At 42.7% G+C, this 20415-nt stretch overlaps 1 protein-coding gene across 1 annotated transcript in view; it reads left to right on the top strand.

Moving 5' to 3' along the window:
• The window catches only part of KCNQ3 (potassium voltage-gated channel subfamily Q member 3), a 167332-nt gene that overhangs the window by 126637 nt on the left and 20280 nt on the right, over nucleotides 1–20415 (top strand). The window contains exons 2-7 of the mRNA XM_039350446.1: nucleotides 5880–5970; nucleotides 11495–11621; nucleotides 14509–14681; nucleotides 17184–17336; nucleotides 18173–18283; nucleotides 19208–19303. Of these exons, the coding sequence (XP_039206380.1) occupies nucleotides 5880–5970; nucleotides 11495–11621; nucleotides 14509–14681; nucleotides 17184–17336; nucleotides 18173–18283; nucleotides 19208–19303 (751 nt within the window). The remainder of the gene's footprint in view (nucleotides 1–5879; nucleotides 5971–11494; nucleotides 11622–14508; nucleotides 14682–17183; nucleotides 17337–18172; nucleotides 18284–19207; nucleotides 19304–20415) is intronic.

Here is a 20415-nt window from a genome sequence, read left to right as displayed (position 1 = left end):
TGAGTTTTTTCAAGAGGCAACTGGACTTTCTTGTTTTACTTTGAAGATGTTTCGCTTCTCATCCAAGAAGCTTCTTCAGCTCTGAAGAAGCTTTTTGATGAGAAGCAAAACATCTTCAAAGAAAAACAAAGTCCAGTTGCCTCTTGAAAAAGCACCTTTGGGATAAGTAGTGGTTAGATGTTCACGTTCAAGCATTTAGCCAAGAAAAAAACAAACATCTTGCAACTTAGTGAGAAGAGTGAACCTACCCACTAAAATGTAGTGTTGCATGAGAACTAGACAACAATAGTAGTTAGAGGCCCTGGACTAGAAACCCAGCGATTGTGAGTTCTAGTCCCACTTCAGACATGAAACCTGCTGGATGACTTTGGGCCAGAAGAAGGCAAGAGCAAAGCATTTCTGAAAATGCTGCCAGAAAACTGGAGGGACTTGTCCATAGGGTGACCAGAACTGATTCACAAGGATCCACATAGGCCACAGGTCGGCAACCTGCGGCTCCGGAGCTGCATGTGGCTCTTTGAGCCTTCCCCTGTGGCTCCCAGCCTCCTCTGCCTTTGCAGAGAGAGATGGAGACAGAGAGAGGCAATTGCACTTCCCTGCTTCTCTCTCTCTCTCTCTCTCTCTCTGTGTGTGTGTGTCTGTGTGTGTGTGTGTGTGTTTTGTGTGTGTGTGTGTGTGTGTGTGTGTATGTGTAAAAGAGAGTGCACTCACAGTGTTCTCTGAGGAGCTGAAAAGCCTTCTGGGCGGAGCTCCTCCCTTTGCTGCGTCTCTGAAGGAAGCAGGAAGGGCAGGAGAGAGCTAGCTAGCCCAGCTAGGCTGACTCAGGAATTCTGGGAGTTGAAGTCCATGAATCATAAAAGAGACGAGGTTGCCTACCCCTGATCTTGTTGGACAACAGCTTGAAGCTTGCCAGGTGAGCAGCAGATAGGAGAGGGGGGGGAAGAAAGAGAGAGAGAGAAAGAGAGAGAGAGGGAGAGAGAGAGAGTGGGGGAAGAGGAGTGGCAGATCAAGGGCAGATAGAAAGGGAGGGAGAGAGAGACCCTTTTGACATCTAAAATGAAGATAACACTGCATATATCCTTTTTTTACCTGTGTGTGTATGTAATTTTATTCTCTTACAGCATTCTCTTGGTGATCATTGTTTTAATAGTATGGATATTCCCAAGAGTCATATTTTTACTTTTATTTTTAATGTGTATATGTGTGTGTGTGTGTGTCTCTCTCTCTCTCTGTCTGTGTGTGTGTGTGTATACACACACACATATACACATACACATACACACACACACACACACACACATATACACACACCTATAATAAAGGTAAAAAAGGATATATGCAATGTTATCTTCATTTTAGATATAAAAAGGGTTTTGCGGCTCCCAGTGTTTTGTTTTTGGTGGGAAACGGGTCCAAGTGGCTCTTTGAGTGTTTTGGGTTGCCTACCCCTGACATAGGCACACATAGACGCACAACCCCCTCCCAACAATAGTTTACTTACTTACCTACAGTATGTAGGCTCCCCAAAGCTCTGTCCACCAGTTGAAAAATTCTAACATTTGCATATGAAGACATTTCTGGAAATGCCACACCGATAAAAAATGACCCCTGTCTTGGTCATTACTCAGGGAAGCTATTTCACCAAGTCATAAAGCAAATTTTAATGGCTGCTATCGTGGTTGGAAGAAAGAAAAGTTTCACCTTGATGTTTGGAAAGGAAGAGAATAATTTAGAATGTCTCCTTCCTCATGTACATTTCAGGGGACAGCTGGCAAATCTCTCTCTCTGACTCTCTCTCTGTCTCTCTCTCTTGGTCTCTCTGTCTTGGTCTCTCTCTCTCTCTCTCTTTATGTGTGTGTGTGTGTGTGTGAGAGAGAGAGAGAGAGAGAGAGAAAACAGAATTCTTTCTGAAATCCACCTTTGCTCTCTCTAAGATGGGTAGGCAACCTTGGCTCTTCATGACTCGTGGACTTCAACTCCCAGAATTCCTGAGCCAGCCATGCTGAGGGGAAGGGAGAGTTTCCAAGCTGAGCCGTGCTGGCTCAGGAATTCTGGGAGTTGAAGTCCACGAGTCATAAAAGAGCCAAGGTTGCCTACCCATGCTCTAAGACAGTGGTTCTCAACCTTTCTAATGCCGCGACCCCATAATACAGTTCCCCATGTTGTGGTGACCCCCAACCACTTATACATCACCGGGTGCCAGGGGTGTGGCCAAAGAAAAGGGGAAAAAATAGCGGACAGCCTTGTTTGGCGACCCCCGTGAAATGGTCGTTTGACCCCAAATGGGGTCCCGACCCACAGGTTGAGAACCACTGCTCTAAGAGATGCAAGTTGCAAGTTTATATAACAGTCACTGATTTATTAAAGTCTATTAAACTTTTGCCCATAGGCCAGTTTGCTTTTTGTCTATGTCATAACAGATGGAAGGCATTATATAGATATACTAAATAATAATAATAATAATCCTGACCTATAAGCAAAAGTTTTAATAGACTCTGGATTTCCCTTATATTCATGCTGTTTTAGCTTATCACAACTATTTTTCCTCACTGGCCAAAAGCAAAATTATTGTATTCATGTTTATATATTTACTGTTGTGTCCTAGAGGTTTCACAATATCTTTTGTAACTATTCCTAGAGAGAGGGAAAGTGTAAAACACCTTCCTCACCCTTTTAGGAGAAAAAAAAAACAATATAAAATTTCTCCTTTGCTATTCTCCCAAATCAGCTTCAAAAGCTTATTTGAAATATTATCCAGCACAGAGGTGACTTTTAGAAAACTTTCTTTGGCTGAGCCCGCACTCAATTTAATTTCATTTAAATTTGAAATTAAATATGATAAATAAGGGTACTCTTATCACATTAAATTTAATTAAATATGATAAATAGGGGTACTCTTATCACATTAAAAATAAATAACTTTTACAAGGTTTTGGACAGAACCCAACAGTTAATGATTCTGTTCTGAACATGGTGGTTTGCTGCCTCCCTGTGGCTAAAGAGAATCATTTCTTTTAAAAAGGAATCTGTATGAAATAAGAATAAAGCATAAGGATGTCTGTGGAGCTTCTCAGCCATCCAGGTATAGTTATCCCAAAGATGCTTTTTCAGGAGGCAACTGGACTTTCTTGTTTTCCTCTGAAGATGTTTCGCTTCTCATCCCAGAAGCTTCTTCAGCTCTGACTGGAAGGTGGGGAATCTTTCCAATAAATCCTTCCATTCCCCACCATCCAGTCAGAGCTGAAGAAGCTTCTTGGGTGAGAAGCGAAACGTTTTCAAAGAAAAATAAGAAAGTCCAGTTGCCTCGTGAAAAAACATCTTTGGGAAAGCATAAAGGATGCTTACTCAAATATTTTGGCCACCTAATGAGAAGGAAGGACTCACTGGAGAAGGGCCTAATGCTGGGAAAGATGGAGGGCAAGAGAAGAAGGGGACGAAAGAGAATGAGGTGGCTGGATGGAGTCACTGAAGCAGTAGGCGTGAGCTTAAATGGACTCCAGAAGATGGTAGAGGATAGGAAGGCCTGGAGGAACGTTGTCCATGGGGTCGCGATGGGTCGGACATGACTTCGCAAGTAACAACAACAACAGCAACAAAGGATGCTTCCATCTTTTAGTTTCATACTGTGTTCCTCCCTTTCATACATGAAAAACTTAATAGTTCTTTTTAACTAATGAAATCCATGCCTGCCCACAACTTAAAAATTATATGATTATGAGCCAATTAAAAGACCTGAATTGATCTACAAGGCAGTCCTCGACTTAGGACTGCAATCGGGGTTGCAAAATTCATCGTTAAGTGGCATACTCATTAAGCGGGGGCCATTATAAGATTGCATGTGATTTTACATCCTTGTTTGGTGTGCTCATTAAGTGAAACATGATGGGGTGGTGATTTGCAACCATCCCTTCCAGTTTCCCTATGACTTTGCTTATCAGAAACTTAACTGGGAAAGTCGCAAATAGTGATCGTGAGACCCCAGGACACTGCAACTGTCATAAATGCAAACCAATTGCCAAGTGCCTAGGTCAGGGGCAGGCAACCTTGGCTCTTTTATGACTCGTGGACTTCAACTCCCAGAATTCCTGAGCCAGCCATGCTGAGGGGAAAGGGAGAGGTTTCCAAGCTGAGCCATGCTGGCTCAGCAATTCTGGGAGCTGAAGTCCATGAGTCCTAAAAGGGCCAAGTTTGAAAACCCCCGGTGTAAAGGATCTAGACCAGGGGTAGGCAACCTTGGCTCTTTTATGACTCGTGGCTTCAACTCCCAGAATTCCTGAGCCAGCCATGCTGAGGGGAAAGGGAGAGGTTTTCATGTTGAGCCGTGCTGGCTCAGGAATTCTGAGAGTTGAAGTCCATGAGTCATAAAAGAGCCAAGGTTGCCTACCCCTAGCCTAGGTCATGATCATGTGACCCTGGAGATGGTATGAGGGTCACAAATGCAATGACAGGTCATAAATCACATTTTTCAGCACTATAGCAACTTCAAACAGTCATTAAGTGAATAGTCGTAAATAGAGGACCATGCATACTGGTAGTCCTAGATTCACCACAGTTCATTTAATATGCTTGAATATGGTTAAAAAGAAGAGAAAAATTCTGGCTATAAATGTACATTAGTCTAAGAGGGATATGTATTTTAAGTAGTATACTATCTTCTTATTTCTTTTTCTTTTCTTTTCTTTTCTTTTGATTTTTTTCTTTTTTTAAGATATAAGAAATGTAAAAGTGTTGGGATGGCCTGTATGAGGAAAAAGACTTAAATGCTTAAGCATAATGAAAATCTTAAACTCGTAAGAATGTTTTGAATATTGTGGTGAAAACAAATTTAAATAAGAATTTTAAACAGGATCTATGATAAAGCAATCAAAATGAATCATTAGAAAAGAAGCTTTATATCAACGTGGTTACTATTTGCAGAAATATTAGAAAAATATCTATATTTAATTATTTATCCAAATAATAAGAATTGTATTAATTCAAGGATGGGAAAAGAAATCATTTTGGAAGAAGAGAAACATCAAGCAAACCTATTATATGGACTATACAATTATAGAAAATAATTGTTATTGATTGTTTTTTAAATATAAACCCAAACAACACAATATTTACTAAATATTAAGGTGATTATGTAAAAAATTAATAAAACATATTTTTTTAATTGTTCGAAGTTACAACAGCAATGAAAAAAAAATTATGACCGTTTTTCCCACTTACAGCCATTGCAGTGTCCCCACATGATTCAAATTCAAATTTTTGGCAACTGACTCATATTTATGACAGGGGTCACATGATCCTCTTTTGCGACTTTCTGACAAGCAAAGTCAATGGGGAAGCCAGATTCACTTAATAGTTGTGTTACTAACTTAACAGCTTGCAGGGATTCATTTAACAACTGTGACCAAAGAAGTCATAAAATAGGGCAAAACCTATTTGCTTAGCAGCAGAAATTTTGGGCTCAGTTGTGGTTGAAAGTCAAGGACGACCTGTATTTTGAGAGACATGATCAGATCCTTGGCTTACGACAGGGGTCTTCAAACGTGGCCCTTTTATGACTTGTGGACTTCAACTCCCAGAATTCCCCAGCCAGCCTCCATTTTGTTTGTTAGATTTAAGACAGGGATCTTCAAACTTGGCCCTTTTATGACTTGTGGACTTCAACTCCCAGAATTCCTCAGCCGGCATTGCTGGCTGAGGAATTCTGGGAGTTGAAGTCCACATGTCATAAAAGGGCCGAGTTTGAAGACCCCTGGCTTACGACCACCTTAAGCTCAGGACAAAAGCTCTCTCTTTCTCTCTCCTTCTGCCTCAACCCTTTTAGAGAATTGCTGATAGAAAGAACACCTGACAATATTTTGTTTCCCTCTTCTGTCTCCCTCCAGATTTCTGATAGTGCTGGGATGCTTGATTTTAGCAGTGCTGACCACTTTCGGAGAATACGAAAAAGCTTCGGGATATTGGCTGTTGCTTTTGGTAAGCATAGATAGGCTTGTCGCAAAGTTATTGTTGATATTCCTGTTCCGCCGTGGTGAATTAAACTTGAAGGAGTTTAATTTATTTTTAATTTGTCAAATTTATGTGGGCACTCACCTCACCCAAAGTGACTCTGGCATACAATAAAACCAAGAATTAAAAGTTTTTTGCAAATTCATTAAAGCAATAAACCTGGATAAAACAAGACGATGATAGGGAAGCTGTTTACATGCAGTATAACCAGAATTCGGGCTCCTTATATGATCCTGAGGTTTGCTGGAAAAAAACCTCTACATTTAGAGAGCTTTACTGAAGAGAAGAGAAGAGAAGAGAAGAGAGCAGAGCCAGAGCTGAGTTGCAAGGGTCTTCTAGTCCCGCGCCCTGCTCAAGCAGGAGGACCTATACCATCTCAGACACATGATTGTCTAGTCTCTTTTTAAAAACCTCCAGTGATGGAGCGCCCACGATTTCCGGAGGCAAGCTGTTCCACTGGTTGATTGTCCTAACTGTCAGGAAGTTTCTCCTTAATTCCAGGTTGCTTCTCTCTTTGATCAGTTTCCAACCATTGTTTCTTATCCTTCCTTCTGGTGCTCTGGTGAACAGCCTGCCCCCCTCTGCCTTGTGGCAGCCCCTCAGATACTGGAACACTGCTGTCACGTCTCCCCTATTTCTTCTTTTCTTTAGACTGGCCAAAGCCAAGTCCCGCAGCCATTCTTCGTACGTTTTGGTCTCCAAGCCTTTGATCATCTTAGTTGATCTTCTCTGAATTTTTTCCAGATTATTTTAAGTTTTTCCAGGTTATTAGGGGCGATCTAATTTCTCCTTGGGAGGGATAATGATCCAGAGGGTGGATGCTATGGCAGAACAGGTTTGCTTCCTAGATACCATCAGATGGGACACTTCTGTGCATGAGACCTGCTGGATGCTTCTCCTGCTGGACCTGCTATGGTGGGTAAATGCAACTGAAGAGGAAGCCCTTCAGATGACATTGGGCCATGCTATATGGAGCTTTCAAGGTCAAAACAAGCACTTTGGACTTGGAAGCAAACTATCAACCATTGCAGCTCACAGAACAGAGAGCAACATGGGTCCATCTAGGGACCCACATATATCTGCTTATACCACCTTATTTTATATATGCTGAAGCTTCTCTATATTCTTCCAAGGACAGTGCCAGGTACGGCATGTTGCAGTAATCTATCCAGGAAGTGACCTAAGACAAGAGTGACTGTGAACAGAACCACATAGTACAGGAACAGGCGCAACAACTGGCACGTAACACAAAGTTGCACAAAGGTCCTCCTGGCCATCGCTGCCACCTGCTTTCTAAGATCAAAGGGACCCCCAGATTGCACACCAACTTTGTTTGGAGCAGTATCATACCATCCAGAAGCAAAGATGTTCTAGTTCTCGATTTGTTAGGCTTTATAATTCCTTGGTAAGGCCACACTTGGAATACTGCGTCCAGTTTTGGTCGCCACAATAAAAAAAGAAGATGTTGAGACTCTAGAAAAGAGACGAGAAACAAAGATGATCAGGGGACTGGAGGCTAAAACATATAAGGAACGATTGCTGGAATTGGGTATGTCAAGTTTAATGAAGAGAAGGACGAGGGGTGCCATGACAGCAGTCTTCCAATATCTCAGGGGCTGCCCCAAAGAAGAGGGAGTCAAGCTATCCTCCAAAGTGCCTGAAGGCAGGACAAGAAGCAACGGATGGAAACTAACCAAAGAGAGAAGCAACCTAGAACTAAGGAGGAATTTTCTGACAGAACAATTAATCAGTGGAACAACTTGCCTCTAGAAATTGTGGATGCTCCAACACTGGAGGTTTTATAGAAGAGATTGGACAACCATTTCAATCAATCAGAATAGAGCTAGAAGGGGCCTTGGAGGTCTTCTAATACAGCCCCCTATTCAAGCAGGAGACCCTATAACATTTCAGATAAGTGGCTGTCCAGTATCTTCTTAAAAACTGCTAGTGATGTAGCACCCACAACATCTGAAGGCAAGCTGTTCCACTGGTTAATTGTCCTCACTATTAGGAAGTTTCTCCTTAATTCCAGGTTAGTTCCGGGTTCTCCTTAATTCACTTGTCTGAAATGTTATAGGGTTTCCTGCCTGAGTGTGGGATTGGACTAGACCAGGGCTTTTCAACCTTTTCACCCATTATACCACTTTTAGGATATGGCAACATCCAAGTACCACCAGTCGCCTAGCAAGGTATCAAAAACGATGATCCCTGCCCCCCCAAAAAGAAAAAAGTGATAAAGTACAGGTAGTCCTCAACTTACACCAGTTCGCTTAGTGACTGTTAGAAGTTACAATGGCACTAAAAAAAAGTGCCCCCAAAGCTACAGCGAAGCAAGACACCTGCCTGCCCACCCAGCAGCGCTCTTCCTCCTGTTCGAGGTTTTCATTGTTGTGAGCATTTTTGTTGAGGATTGGCAGCAGGGATGGGATGGGGGGGTGTTTGGTTTTTATTCCTCCCCATCTGCTGGGTGGTTGCAGCAGGTTTCATGACCCTGGGACACTGTGACCATCATAAATATGAATCAGTTGCCAAGCATTTGAATGTAAATCACAAGACCCTGGAGATGCTGCAACATTCCAGCTGATTGGCGCTTCTTCTGGACTCAGCAGAAGTGCCAGGATCAGCGCCGAGCTCCAGCTGGATCCTGGTGCTGATCCTGGTGCTTCCACTGAGCCCTGACAGCCCTGAAGAAGCGCCGATCAGCTGGACAGCGGCACTGATCCTGGTGCTTCCGCTGAGCCCTGACAGCCTTGCAGCTCCAGCCATCTCTCGCTCAGGCTTGTGTGGTGCTGCCACCGGTTCAGCTCATTCCCCTCCTCCGCTAACACTTTTCTAGGATGGTCGCGTACCACCTGCCAGGTGCCAATGTACCACAGGTGGTACCCGTACCACTGGTTGAAAAGCCCTGTACCAGAAGACCTCCAAGGTCCCTTCCAATTCTGTTATTCTGATAAAACTCAAAGCCACTCCATTTTGCCAAGGCTTAATTGAAGATTTTATAATCTAGTACAGGCGGCAAAGAGCAATTCCAAATGGTTAGCTAGATGATAAAACAATACAAATGTTTCTGCTTCAGGAATGCATTGATTAAGCACTGCTTTAATGGATCATTCTTATCCAAGACTTCCCAAGCCCTAGATGGCATTGACTGCTGTAGTAGAAGATAAAGAACCATGAGTAAAATCTTTGCATGAATGGGCAGATTTGCACGAGTGAGCAGCCTCTAAAATTGGCTATGTAGCTTTGCCAAAAGAAGCATCCCCATCTAACAGAGGTCGGCTGGGTTACTGAGATCCCGTAGACAGCCTCCTGTATTAATGAAATTGGGGGTTAATTGGACATTTTAAGAAGAAAAAACATGGCAGGGACACTCTGTAATTGCCAAAGATCCACTCTTCACTCCCTAGTCTCTCCAGTTAATAAGATCGAACGGTCACTTCTGTTCATGCCCTTGGAGAGCTATTGCATTAGACTAAACCATTATGACTCGTGGACTTCAACTCCCAGAATTCCTGAGCCAGCATGGCTCAGCTTGGAAACCTCTCCCTTTCCCCTCAGCATGTCTGGCTCAGGAATTCTGGGAGTTGAAGTCCACAAGTCATGAAGGGGCCATAGTTCCCCCATGCTGGCTCAGGAATTTTGGGAGTTGAAGTCCACAAGTCATGAAGGGGCCATAGTTCCCCCATGCTGGCTCAGGAATTCTGGGAGTTGAAGTCCATGAGTCATGAAGGGGCCATAGTTCCCCCATGCTGGCTCAGGAATTCTGGGAGCTGAAGTCCATGAGTCACAAAAGAACCAAGGTTGCCTACCCCTGGACTAGACAGCCCTGGACTTAGCAGTGTTTCTTGATGTAAGGAACTTCCTTGGTTTCCTACAGAAGTGGACAAAATATATCAAAATCTAAACATCCTGACTCTGAAAGACTTGTTCCAATCTTGTTGGAAATGCTCCATTATTGGAACAAGCATCCCAACCTTACTGGAAATGCTGTGAGGTCAGAACCAGTCAGTTCAACCCTTACAGGAAGTCTTCTATGATTGGAAATTTTCCTGGAAGGATTCCATTGTTGGAATGGGCTATCCCAGCTTTTCTGGAAGGGCTCCAGCCTTGAAATGGACTCTTTTGAGACTGGACCACTTCTGCTGGGATCAGTGACTCCTCCAGTGACCTACTCAGACCTTGGAATAGAACATATAAGGGCCGGAATGTTTCAACCTTTCCTATCATTTTAGTTTCCAAAGCAAAATGGATTTATTTTTTCGTGATAGGCTTGTGGGCTCCAGCAAAGTCTGGAAACAAGTGATCTTAGCATAAGTCTCTGCAGAAGGGGGCAAGACGAGGCAAGGGGTCCAAAACCACATCGCTGCGCCTCAAATACTAGCATGTGATGTTACTAAGCACATGCGAAAAGGTGGCGCGTGTGTCCTGTCATCAGGAATTATGTCTTGGAAAGAAATCTAAGCCTAGAGCAGTGATCTGGGATGGATCAGGGATGGGTCAATGATACAATTGTTCCTTATAACTTCTGGACATGTTGGGAATCCTCAACATAGTTGAATTTGCTTTGAAAAGGTCTTCCCCCAATTTGGAGTCTTCTAGAGCAGGGTTCCCCAACCCCCCCCCCGGGCCAGTGATTGGTGGCCTGCCAATAACCAGGTGACACAGGTGAATGTAGCCCTATCCACGCATATGCAGGAACCAGGCAGTAGGCAAAACCACAGCCCTCCCCCAGTCTGTGGGGGAAAAAGCCTTCCATAGAATTGGTCCCTGGCGCCCAAAAGGGGGCATGGTTCTAGAGCCAGTTTGGCCTAATGATGAAGGTGCTAGCTTAGGAGCCAGGAAATTATGAGTTACAATGTCACCTTAGGGCATGAAAGCCATCTGAGTGACTTGGGCCAATCACCAAATAGACTGATTTCTAGTCCAGCCTTAGCCATGAAAGACAGCTAGCTGACTTAGGGACAATCACCAGGAGACGGTGAGTTCTAGTCCCACCTTAGGCGTGAAAGGCAGCTGGCTGACTTTGGGCCAGTCACCAGGAGACGGTGAGTTCTAGTCCCACCTTAGGCGTGAAAGGCAGCTGGCTGACTTTGGGCCAATCACCAGGAGACTGTGAGTTCTAGTCCCACCTTAGGCGTGAAAGGCAGCTGGCTGACTTTGGGCCAATCACCAGGAGACTGTGAGTTCTAGTCCCACCTTAGGCGTGAAAGGCAGCTGGCTGACTTTGGGCCAATCACCAGGAGACTGTGAGTTCTAGTCCCACCTTAGACATGAAAGGCAGCTGGCTGACTTTGGGCCAATCACCAGGAGACAGTGAGTTCTAGTCCCACCCAATGGCTTGGATGGACCCATTTGTGAAACATTCCGCTTCCAGCCAGATTCTCTTTATCCAAATAATTTATTTTGAGCACCGAGAGTTGTTTTATCGAGTGATATATTCCTCAAAATTTTGTTATTGCAGGGTTTTTTCTCCCCATGTTCTTTCTGATAGGAAACCTTTGCCATTTTCATCTTCGGAGCGGAATTTGCCTTAAGGATCTGGGCAGCTGGCTGCTGCTGCCGGTACAAGGGATGGCGTGGGAGACTCAAATTCGCCAGAAAGCCTCTCTGTATGTTGGGTAAGCGTGTGGCGCTTTTATATCCCTGCTTCTTTTCCGAGCAGGCGTGGAAAATAAACCAGCCGCAGCTTTCTTCTTGCTCAGAAACACCAAAATAGACTCTGATGCGGTAATGATCCCCCGCCATCCATCACTCTTAACTAGAAAAGTTAACACAAAGTACACTGAGGTAAAAAAACCATGTGAAAACAGTGTTATTTTAAAGACCGTTATATAAATAGAAGCAATCCGTTGTGGCTCGGATGCTTGATGGCCGTGTTGCCACTAGGTGGCACTCAAGGACCGCCCAAGTTAAATGAATTATAATTTTTAAAATATCTATCTATCTATCTATCTATCTATCTATCTATCTATCTATCTATCTATCTATCTCCTTATCTATCTATCTATCTATCTATCTATCTATCTATCTATCTATCTATCTATCTATCTATCTCCATATCTGTATCCATATTTCTCTGTCTGTCTGTCGTCTATCTATCTATCTATCTATCTATCTATCTATCTATCTATCTTTCTATCTATCTATCTATCTATCTATCTATCTATCTATCTATCTATCTATCTATCTATCTATCTATCTATCTCCATATCTGTATCCATATTTCTCTGTCTGTCTGTCTGTCGTCTATCTATCTATCTATCTATCTATCTATCTATCTATCTATCTCCCTATCTCCCTATCTATCTATCTATCTATCTATCTATCTATCTATCTATCTATCTATCTCTATCTCATCTATCTATCTATCTATCTATCTATCTTTATCTCTATCTATCTATCTATCTATCTATCTCCATATCTGTATCCATATTTCTCTGTCTGTCTGTCTGTCTGTCGTCTGTCTATCTATCTATCTATCTATCTATCTATCTATCTATCTATCTATCTATCTATCTATCTATCTATCTATCTATCAATCTATCCCAGGTCTAATGAGATAAGTGTTTATTTCTTCAGTGTGATTTGTATTCTAACTTTTCTCCAGCTGAAGATGACATGTACATAGCATTCTAACCATCACAACAAGAACCCTGTTTGGTGGTGTGGAAAGACAAAACTACCCAAAGTGATGATAAACACCTGTGTTCTTACCTGCTCCTCCTTTCTCAGCCCTCCCCCATCATCAGGACAACCCATCTGCCAATCAAACAGCAGCTGCCAATCAAGCACCCACATTAGGCAAGCACCCACATTGGGCAGGCTGATTAGGGGGAGAATAGAAGACAGAGAATCAACAGAGCCCAAAGTCCTGGAATAAAACTAAACAATAGACAGAATAAACACACTGCAGCCACACTGAGAAGGAGAAAAATGGAAAAAACAGATTATAGCATGAAAAACTGGGTCACGAGAGACATTCCTTTCTTCCTTCAGCTGGAGCCATTCTTTGGAACAGGAGAGTCCAGAAGGCCAGCCAAAAATATACAAGCAAAAAGGTGAAAAAAATAATAATAATTGGGCAGAACAGAAACAGAACGCAAAACTTTAAAAAAAAATCAAAGACAGTTCAAACTCTGTTAAAAAAGGAGCATAGTTCTACACAATAGGAATATGTGGAGTTTGCAACAAAAGAAACATAGGGGATCTGCAAGAAACAAATGAATTAGAAGTAAAGGATGTGAAATTGGATTATAAAGGATGTTGTAGGAAAAGAAGTGGCATAACCTGGGGGCGGAGTTAAAAGAGGGATCAGCCTAGAATTCTTAGGTAGCCACAAGTGAACTAAGTCCAACCCCCTTTGAATTCTATTGACCCATATCTAACTCCAATAGGTGCTAAACATGACTTGAGAAGATTCCTGTGCATAGACTTGAGTAGCAATAAACCAGTTTGACTGAACCTTCACAAGGGTGGCCTTTCGTGACCAACACTAGCATAGATAAACAATAGAAAAATAAATAGTTCACTTACAACTTTAGTAGAAAGGTATTAATTTCTGAAACAGTTCAAGGCATTTATAATGTACAGTTCTCCTGCTTTTGTAGTAGCGGGTGGTAGGTGAGAAGCTTTCCTTGTTTAGTAAAATAAATATTTTCCTCAGTCATTGAAGGGAGATAACAACAACAAAGTCACACAATGAGGTTCCAGAGCTGAGTTTTGGCTCGATTTTAAAACACCCTGCCTTTCCTTCCCAGTCTAGCACCTTAATAATCACACCAGCTTTGATCTTAGGAAAAAAATAACAGGATTCCCACTTGAAATCCAATGACACTTAGTTGTTCCATGTGTTAGCAGTGTGCCGCAGTTGCCAAAAAGGACAATGCACTCTTGGGCTTTCTTTGCTCCAGTTTGTCGTGTGAAAAGCGAAGCCTCTTCGGTTCACATTTGTGATATGATTCGTAGGGTTGAGTTGAATTGCTTCCCACCAGATTTCAGTTTGGATTGTCGAATTGATAAAAGTGACCAAATTCTGTTCAGCCATCCAATTTAGGCTGTAACTGACTTTTGCTAATCTGAACTGCTGTTAAATGTACAGTCATAAGTCGATATTGATAAAAGTCTTGAAGATGTGTAGGTGATGTCATCCTCATCCTAAAATGACTTATGCAAATAAAGCTGCAAACAAGGAAATTAAATGAACCTGAAATGTATTTTTTTTTAAAAATTCTCCCAAGATGTGTAGAAAGCCTATTTGTCATTGTTCCCTGTGGATACCATCTAGATCAGGGGTCTTCAAACTTGGCCTTTTTATGACTTGTGGACTTCAGCTCCCAGAATTCCTCAGCCAGGCACATTGGCTGAGGAATTCTGGGAGTTGAAGTCCACAAGTCATAAAAGGGCCAACTTTGAAGACCCCTGATCTAGATTTTTCTAGATCCCCAAATGAGTCCTGGATCTTCATCCTTCCTTTCGTCAAGATTTGTTCTCGATCTCTCTCCCCAGATATCTTTGTACTGATTGCCTCTGTCCCAGTGGTAGCTGTTGGCAACCAAGGCAACGTGCTAGCTACATCTCTGAGGAGTCTCCGCTTCCTCCAGATCCTGAGGATGCTGCGTATGGACCGTAGAGGTGGCACCTGGAAGCTTCTGGGATCAGCTATTTGTGCACACAGCAAAGTACGAAGGGAAATGATAGAAGAGAATATTTGTAGCTCAGGGTTGAAATGAGGGGTCCTTGGTGCTCTCTGAGCTTGCTTGTTTTTTTGCAGACATTTCATTACCAAACTAGGTAACATCATCAGTGCTAGAAGAGGAGGGAAGACGGGCAAAGAAGAATGGAATAAAAGAAATGCAGCCAGAAGGGATAAACTATCCACAAAAGCACCACTACTGGTCCAGGTTGAGTGTTCACAGTAGTTTGGGGATCATTACTAAGGGTTGTGTAAGAATGGATCCACACCTCAAGGGAGGGTCTACTCACAAGAAACCTTTGGATCTACTCCACGTTGATCTTGGTAAGGCCACACTTGGAATACTGCATCCAGTTTTGGTCACCACGATGTAAAAAGATGCTGAGACTCTAGAAAGAGTACAGAGAAGAGCAACAAAGATGATTAGGGGACTGGAGGCTAAAACATATAAGGAACGGTTGCTGGAATTGGGCATGTCTAGTTTAACGAAGAGAAGGACGAAGGGGGAACATGACAGCAGTCTTCCAATATCTCAGGGACTGCCACAAAGAAGAGGGAGTCAAGCTATTTTCCAAAGCACCTGAATGTAAGACAAGAAGCAACAGATGGAAACTAATCAAGGAGAAAAGCAACCTAGAACTAAGGAGAAACTTCCTGACAGTTAGAACAATGAACCAGTGGAACAACCTGCCTCCAGAAGCGGTGAATGCTCCAACACTGGAAGTTTTTAAGAAGAGACAGCCATTTGTCCGAAATGGTATAGGGTTTCCTGCCAGAGCAGGGGGTTGGACTAGATGACCTCCAAGGTCCCTTCCAACTTTTATTATTATCGATCATCGCACAGTCAGCCAGATGTTCAGACTGGATTTGGCATTTTGTCTACCTATCTAGTCCTTACCCAGGACCTGGGATAGGCAGATGTGGATGTTTGATGGTATTACAGGTATCGTCGCAGGATGGAAGCAGTTCCTAATAAGGCCGCCTTTTGCAATTGACTAATAGCGAATTTGTCAATGCCAATGGTGTTCAAGTGTGCTCCAGTTGTTTTGGGATTGCACCCAAGGAGCCTATTACTATTGGTACTACCCTTGCTTGCTTTTGCCACAGTCTTTCTATTTCTATTTGTAGGTCTTTGTATTTTGTTATCTTCTCCAGTTCTTTCTCATCTATTCTGCTGTCTCCAGGCACTGCCACATCCACTGCCACGTCCATTATTATTATTATTATTATTATTATTATTATTATTATTATTATTATTATCATCATCATCATTATCATTATTATCATTATTATCATTATTATCATTATTATTATTATTATTATGGGTCATCGCACAGTCAGCCAGATGTTCAGACTGGATTTGGCATTTTGTCTACCTATCGAGTCCTTACCCAGGACCAGCCTGCTCATTTGCTAACTTTTCATGCCAGTTTAGACAACAGATATAGATCTGAGCAGGAACGGTAGATGCTTCCATTTTCTCATCATTGGTAATCAAGAAGACAACATGGGCAAGAAATTTTGGATATAACAGATTTATAAAAATGGCAAAACTTGTGGGAAAGAAATTATCAATTGACAATGTCAACTTCTTACAAAGAAAACTTATATAAAATGTTTTACAGATGGCACTTGCCACCAGCAAGATTAGCAAAAATGTTTAACAATATGTCAGATAGATGTTGGAAATGTAAACATAAGTCAGGTACTTATTACCACGTATGGTGGACATGTGTTAAAGCAAAGAGGTACTGGACAAAAATATATACTTGGCTAGAAAAGATGTTGGGAAAGCATGTAGATTTTAAACCTGAACTTTTTTTTACTAGGTATAATGCCAGAAAAGATTGATATATACTTTATTTTGCATGCGAGAACAGTGGCAAGAATCATATTTGCACAATATTGGAAAAACGAAGAAATACCACCAGAGGAAGAAATAATTAAAAAAAATACTAGACTGTGCAGAAATGGAGAGACTTACTTTGAGGTTGAAAGAAAAAGAAGAAACAGAATACTTTCAAACTTGGGACTTATTTTATCCATGTCTGGAGAAAAGAATAAGGGGTTAGGAATTAACATTTGTATTAGTGAAGGATAAACTCAGATAACACGTTTGTTGAATAAATACTATTGAACTGTATGAAAAAATAATAATAAAAACTTTACAAGAAAGAAGATAATCTCTAGTCATGCAAAAGAGAATGAGAAGCATCAACAACCGTGTAGATGAGAAGATAGACTTGTGAGGAGAAAGGAGACTTTTTGAGGTTCTTGTCCAAAGCAACCCAAACTCTTGGGACAACCCTTACTGGTCAGGGTGAATTGATTAGTTTGAATGTTTCGTTGCTTATCTAAGTAGCTTCTTTAGTCTGACTCTACCTGGATGGCTGAGAATGTTCATCAACTTAATTTAATTAGCTTAAATTTGGACTCTTGGTTCGGTTAAGTGTTTTCCTTTCGCTTATGGCCTTCTGTTCCCTCTTAGGAGCTCATCACCGCCTGGTACATCGGGTTCTTGACCCTTATTCTCTCCTCATTCCTGGTTTATCTGGTGGAGAAGGACGTGCTGGAAAAAGATGAGGATGGGAAAGAGACGAAAGAGTTTGGGACCTATGCTGATGCCCTCTGGTGGGGACTGGTCAGTATCCACCGTGATCATGCTGATTGGAGGTTTTGTTTCGGATCTTTCATCTAAATAGGGCAAAATTCTTCTACATTTGGGATTTGTATTTCTCATTTTATTGTTGGATATCGCTTGGCTGGGCTGAACCAGGTCAGTTAGTCGTAGTTGTACAGTCTTCTAGGCCTGGGTAATGTTAATGCTGATGAGTGTGGGTCTGTGTGTTTATGATTTGACGCAGTGGACACCCAGATAATGGGTGAGTCTTGCAACCAAAATTCCTGAGTCCTGTAGACTCAGCTACTTTAGTTATAGGTAGACGAAGGGAAGGAAGGAAGGAAGGAAGGAAGGAAGGAGTAGGGGATGGATGGATGGGAGGGAGGAAGAGATGGAGAGAGGGAGGGGTAGGAGAAGGAAGGAAAGGAAGGAATAGAGGAGGGATGGATGGGGGAGGGAGGGAGGAACGGATGGAGAGGGGGGGATAGGAGAAGGAAAGGAAGGAAGGAAGGAAGAAAGGGAGGAAGGAGTAGGGGATGGATGGGTAGATGGATGCATGAGGGAGGGGTGGGAGAAGAAGGAAGGAAGGGAAGGAAGGAGAAAATTTTACAGTCTTGTATGAAAACAAAACTTGCAGAATGACTTTTCTGCCCCGTACTCCAACAGACTCAAAATCTTACAGACAATAATAAATGTCCAGGGTTCTCCAGGGCATAGTTCCTCGTCCTCAGGCTTACCAGTCAGGTGAGAGGCAGAGTCTGGGTGTGGAACGGGGCCTCTGGAAGTGCCAAGGAGTCAACCTTCTTGCTCGTTTGCTTTGTCTTTCTTACAGACTGTCCCAAACATTCTCCCCACAGATTACGCTGGCAACCATCGGCTACGGGGACAAGACACCGAAAACGTGGGAAGGGCGCTTGATTGCAGCAACGTTTTCCCTTGTCGGAGTTTCGTTTTTTGCCCTTCCAGCTGTAAGTTTCATCAACGACCTCGTGAGAGATCAGGGCGCCATTCCTGAAATCTTCCTCGCAATTTCTCAGAGGTTCATCCTCTGCAAATAAAAGGGTGTCCATTTCTCTAACGGAAAGATGCCTGTAATGAACAACGGGTTTGGACTTACAGCTACCGTGTTCGCATAATGACTAGTGCAAAAAACATATTTTTTTTACCTGTTTTACCATCATTATACTATGCAAGCTCCACTACGGTCGTAATGTAAGTACGACCTGAATATGCTTACACAGGATATGGGTAAATAAGCAGGAGGAACTAGAAATCCTAAAACAGGCGACCTGTGATGTATCACCCAAACTTAGTGAGCGGAAGTCATGTTTGGAATATTGAATTCAAGGTCTGTGGAGATTCTCAGTCATCCAGGCCATAGTTATCCCAAAGATTATTTTTTACAAGGCAACTGGACTTCCTTGTTTTTCTTTGAAGAACTGCTCGCTTCTCATCCAAGAGCTGAAGAAGCTTCTGGGATGAGAAGCAAAACGTCTTCAAAGAAAAACAAGAAAGTCCAGTTGCCTCGTGAAAAAGCATCTTTGGGATTGAATTCCAAGGGATACTTGTTAGGTCCTAAGAAAAGAGAAGGCAGAACAGAGTGAAGAAATTGACATTATTGACTGTGGAAGCACCAACAACAGCATATGGTGATAAAGTGTCCCACATGGCTTATATTCTTCTCACTATAATTTTTACGAGCATTCCTACTGACATAGCTCACGTTTCTCCAGACTTCCTTGGACCATATTCACCTTCTGCTGTCCTGAAAAATTAGAAGAAGCTAGATTCTTACTCTTTGTTATGTGGTCACCTGATGGAAGAGATTTTTGCATTCTACACTTTCCATGAAGAAATATTTCAAGCGTTGATTTGTTCATCTTGCCTTACAGGGCATTTTGGGTTCAGGACTGGCCCTAAAAGTCCAGGAACAACATCGCCAAAAGCACTTTGAAAAAAGAAGGAAACCTGCAGCTGAACTCATACAGGTTTGCATGTCCTCTTTTCCATAACGTGTGGTGGGAAGGGTGCATAACTAACGTCCGTGCCTCTGAAAGCCATAATGTGGAACAGGGTTCTCCAAACCTGGCAGCTTTAAGTCAACTTGTGGACTTCAACTCCCAGAATTCTTCATCTGGCTTAAAGTTTTAAAGTTGCCAAATTTGGAGAACCCTGGTGTAGGAGAAGAGCAGGCAGAGCCTGGTGGGTGGAGTCACGCGAGTCATCAGCTTAGAGTCTTAGTTGTTCAAACAATCGAAGTCCAAACCCTCTTGAATTTTGTTGATACTTATCTAGTGCCAATTTAGTGCTGAACATCAGTTGGCTAGTTTCTTGTATACTGCCATGAACTATAAATCATCTTACCTGGAACTCTATATGTTGTTCTGATTCTTTGTGTCTGACATTAATCTTACTAAGTTGGCACTAAAATTCCGCACAGCAAAGTTCAAGAGGGGTTGCACTTAGACCGTCAGTGGGAATGTAATGACTTTAGGCTGATGACTCGTTTGACTCCACCTCCCAGGCTCTGTTTGTCTCCTTCCTATAGGGCAGCGGTCTCCAAACTTTCTTGTTTTTTGGTCTGGTGACGGCGGCCTGGGGGAGGGATAGGGGATGGTTCTGTGTGTGCCTGCCGCTTGCGCAAACGGAGCTGTACACACTCTCGTGCTTGTCTGCCTCTTGTGTGACCCAGTTCCAAATGGGCCGTGGCCTGGGGGTTGGGGACCCCTGCTATAGGGGCTCACTCATCTCAGATCTCTTCGCTGCAAAAATCATAGGAGCAGCCATATGTATTTCAGATCCTCTTTTCATGGGTCCCTGCTCTCTGCAAATTCGGTGCCCCTCAGTCATTCTAGAGCAGTGGGTTCTCAACCTGTGGGTCGGGACCCCATTTGGGGTCGAACGACCATTTCAGAGGGTCGCCAAACAACACAGTCCGCCATTTTTTCCCCCTTTTCCTTAGCTGTGCTACTCCCTTTTATTCTATTGGCTTTTGAAAGCCAATAGAATAGACTCTCTTGAATAGAGTCTAATTCTATTGGCTTTCAAAAGCCAATAGGAATTGTCCAGGCTGTTTCTGCCCTGCTGAGCCCGCCAAAAG

Source organism: Crotalus tigris, unplaced genomic scaffold (assembly GCF_016545835.1).
Source record: "Crotalus tigris isolate CLP2741 ecotype Arizona unplaced genomic scaffold, ASM1654583v1 scf7180000018335.1346539, whole genome shotgun sequence".
NCBI lineage: Eukaryota > Metazoa > Chordata > Lepidosauria > Squamata > Viperidae > Crotalus > Crotalus tigris.
The sequence above is the reverse complement of the archived record's forward strand: the minus strand, read 5'-3'. Positions and strand labels throughout refer to the sequence as shown.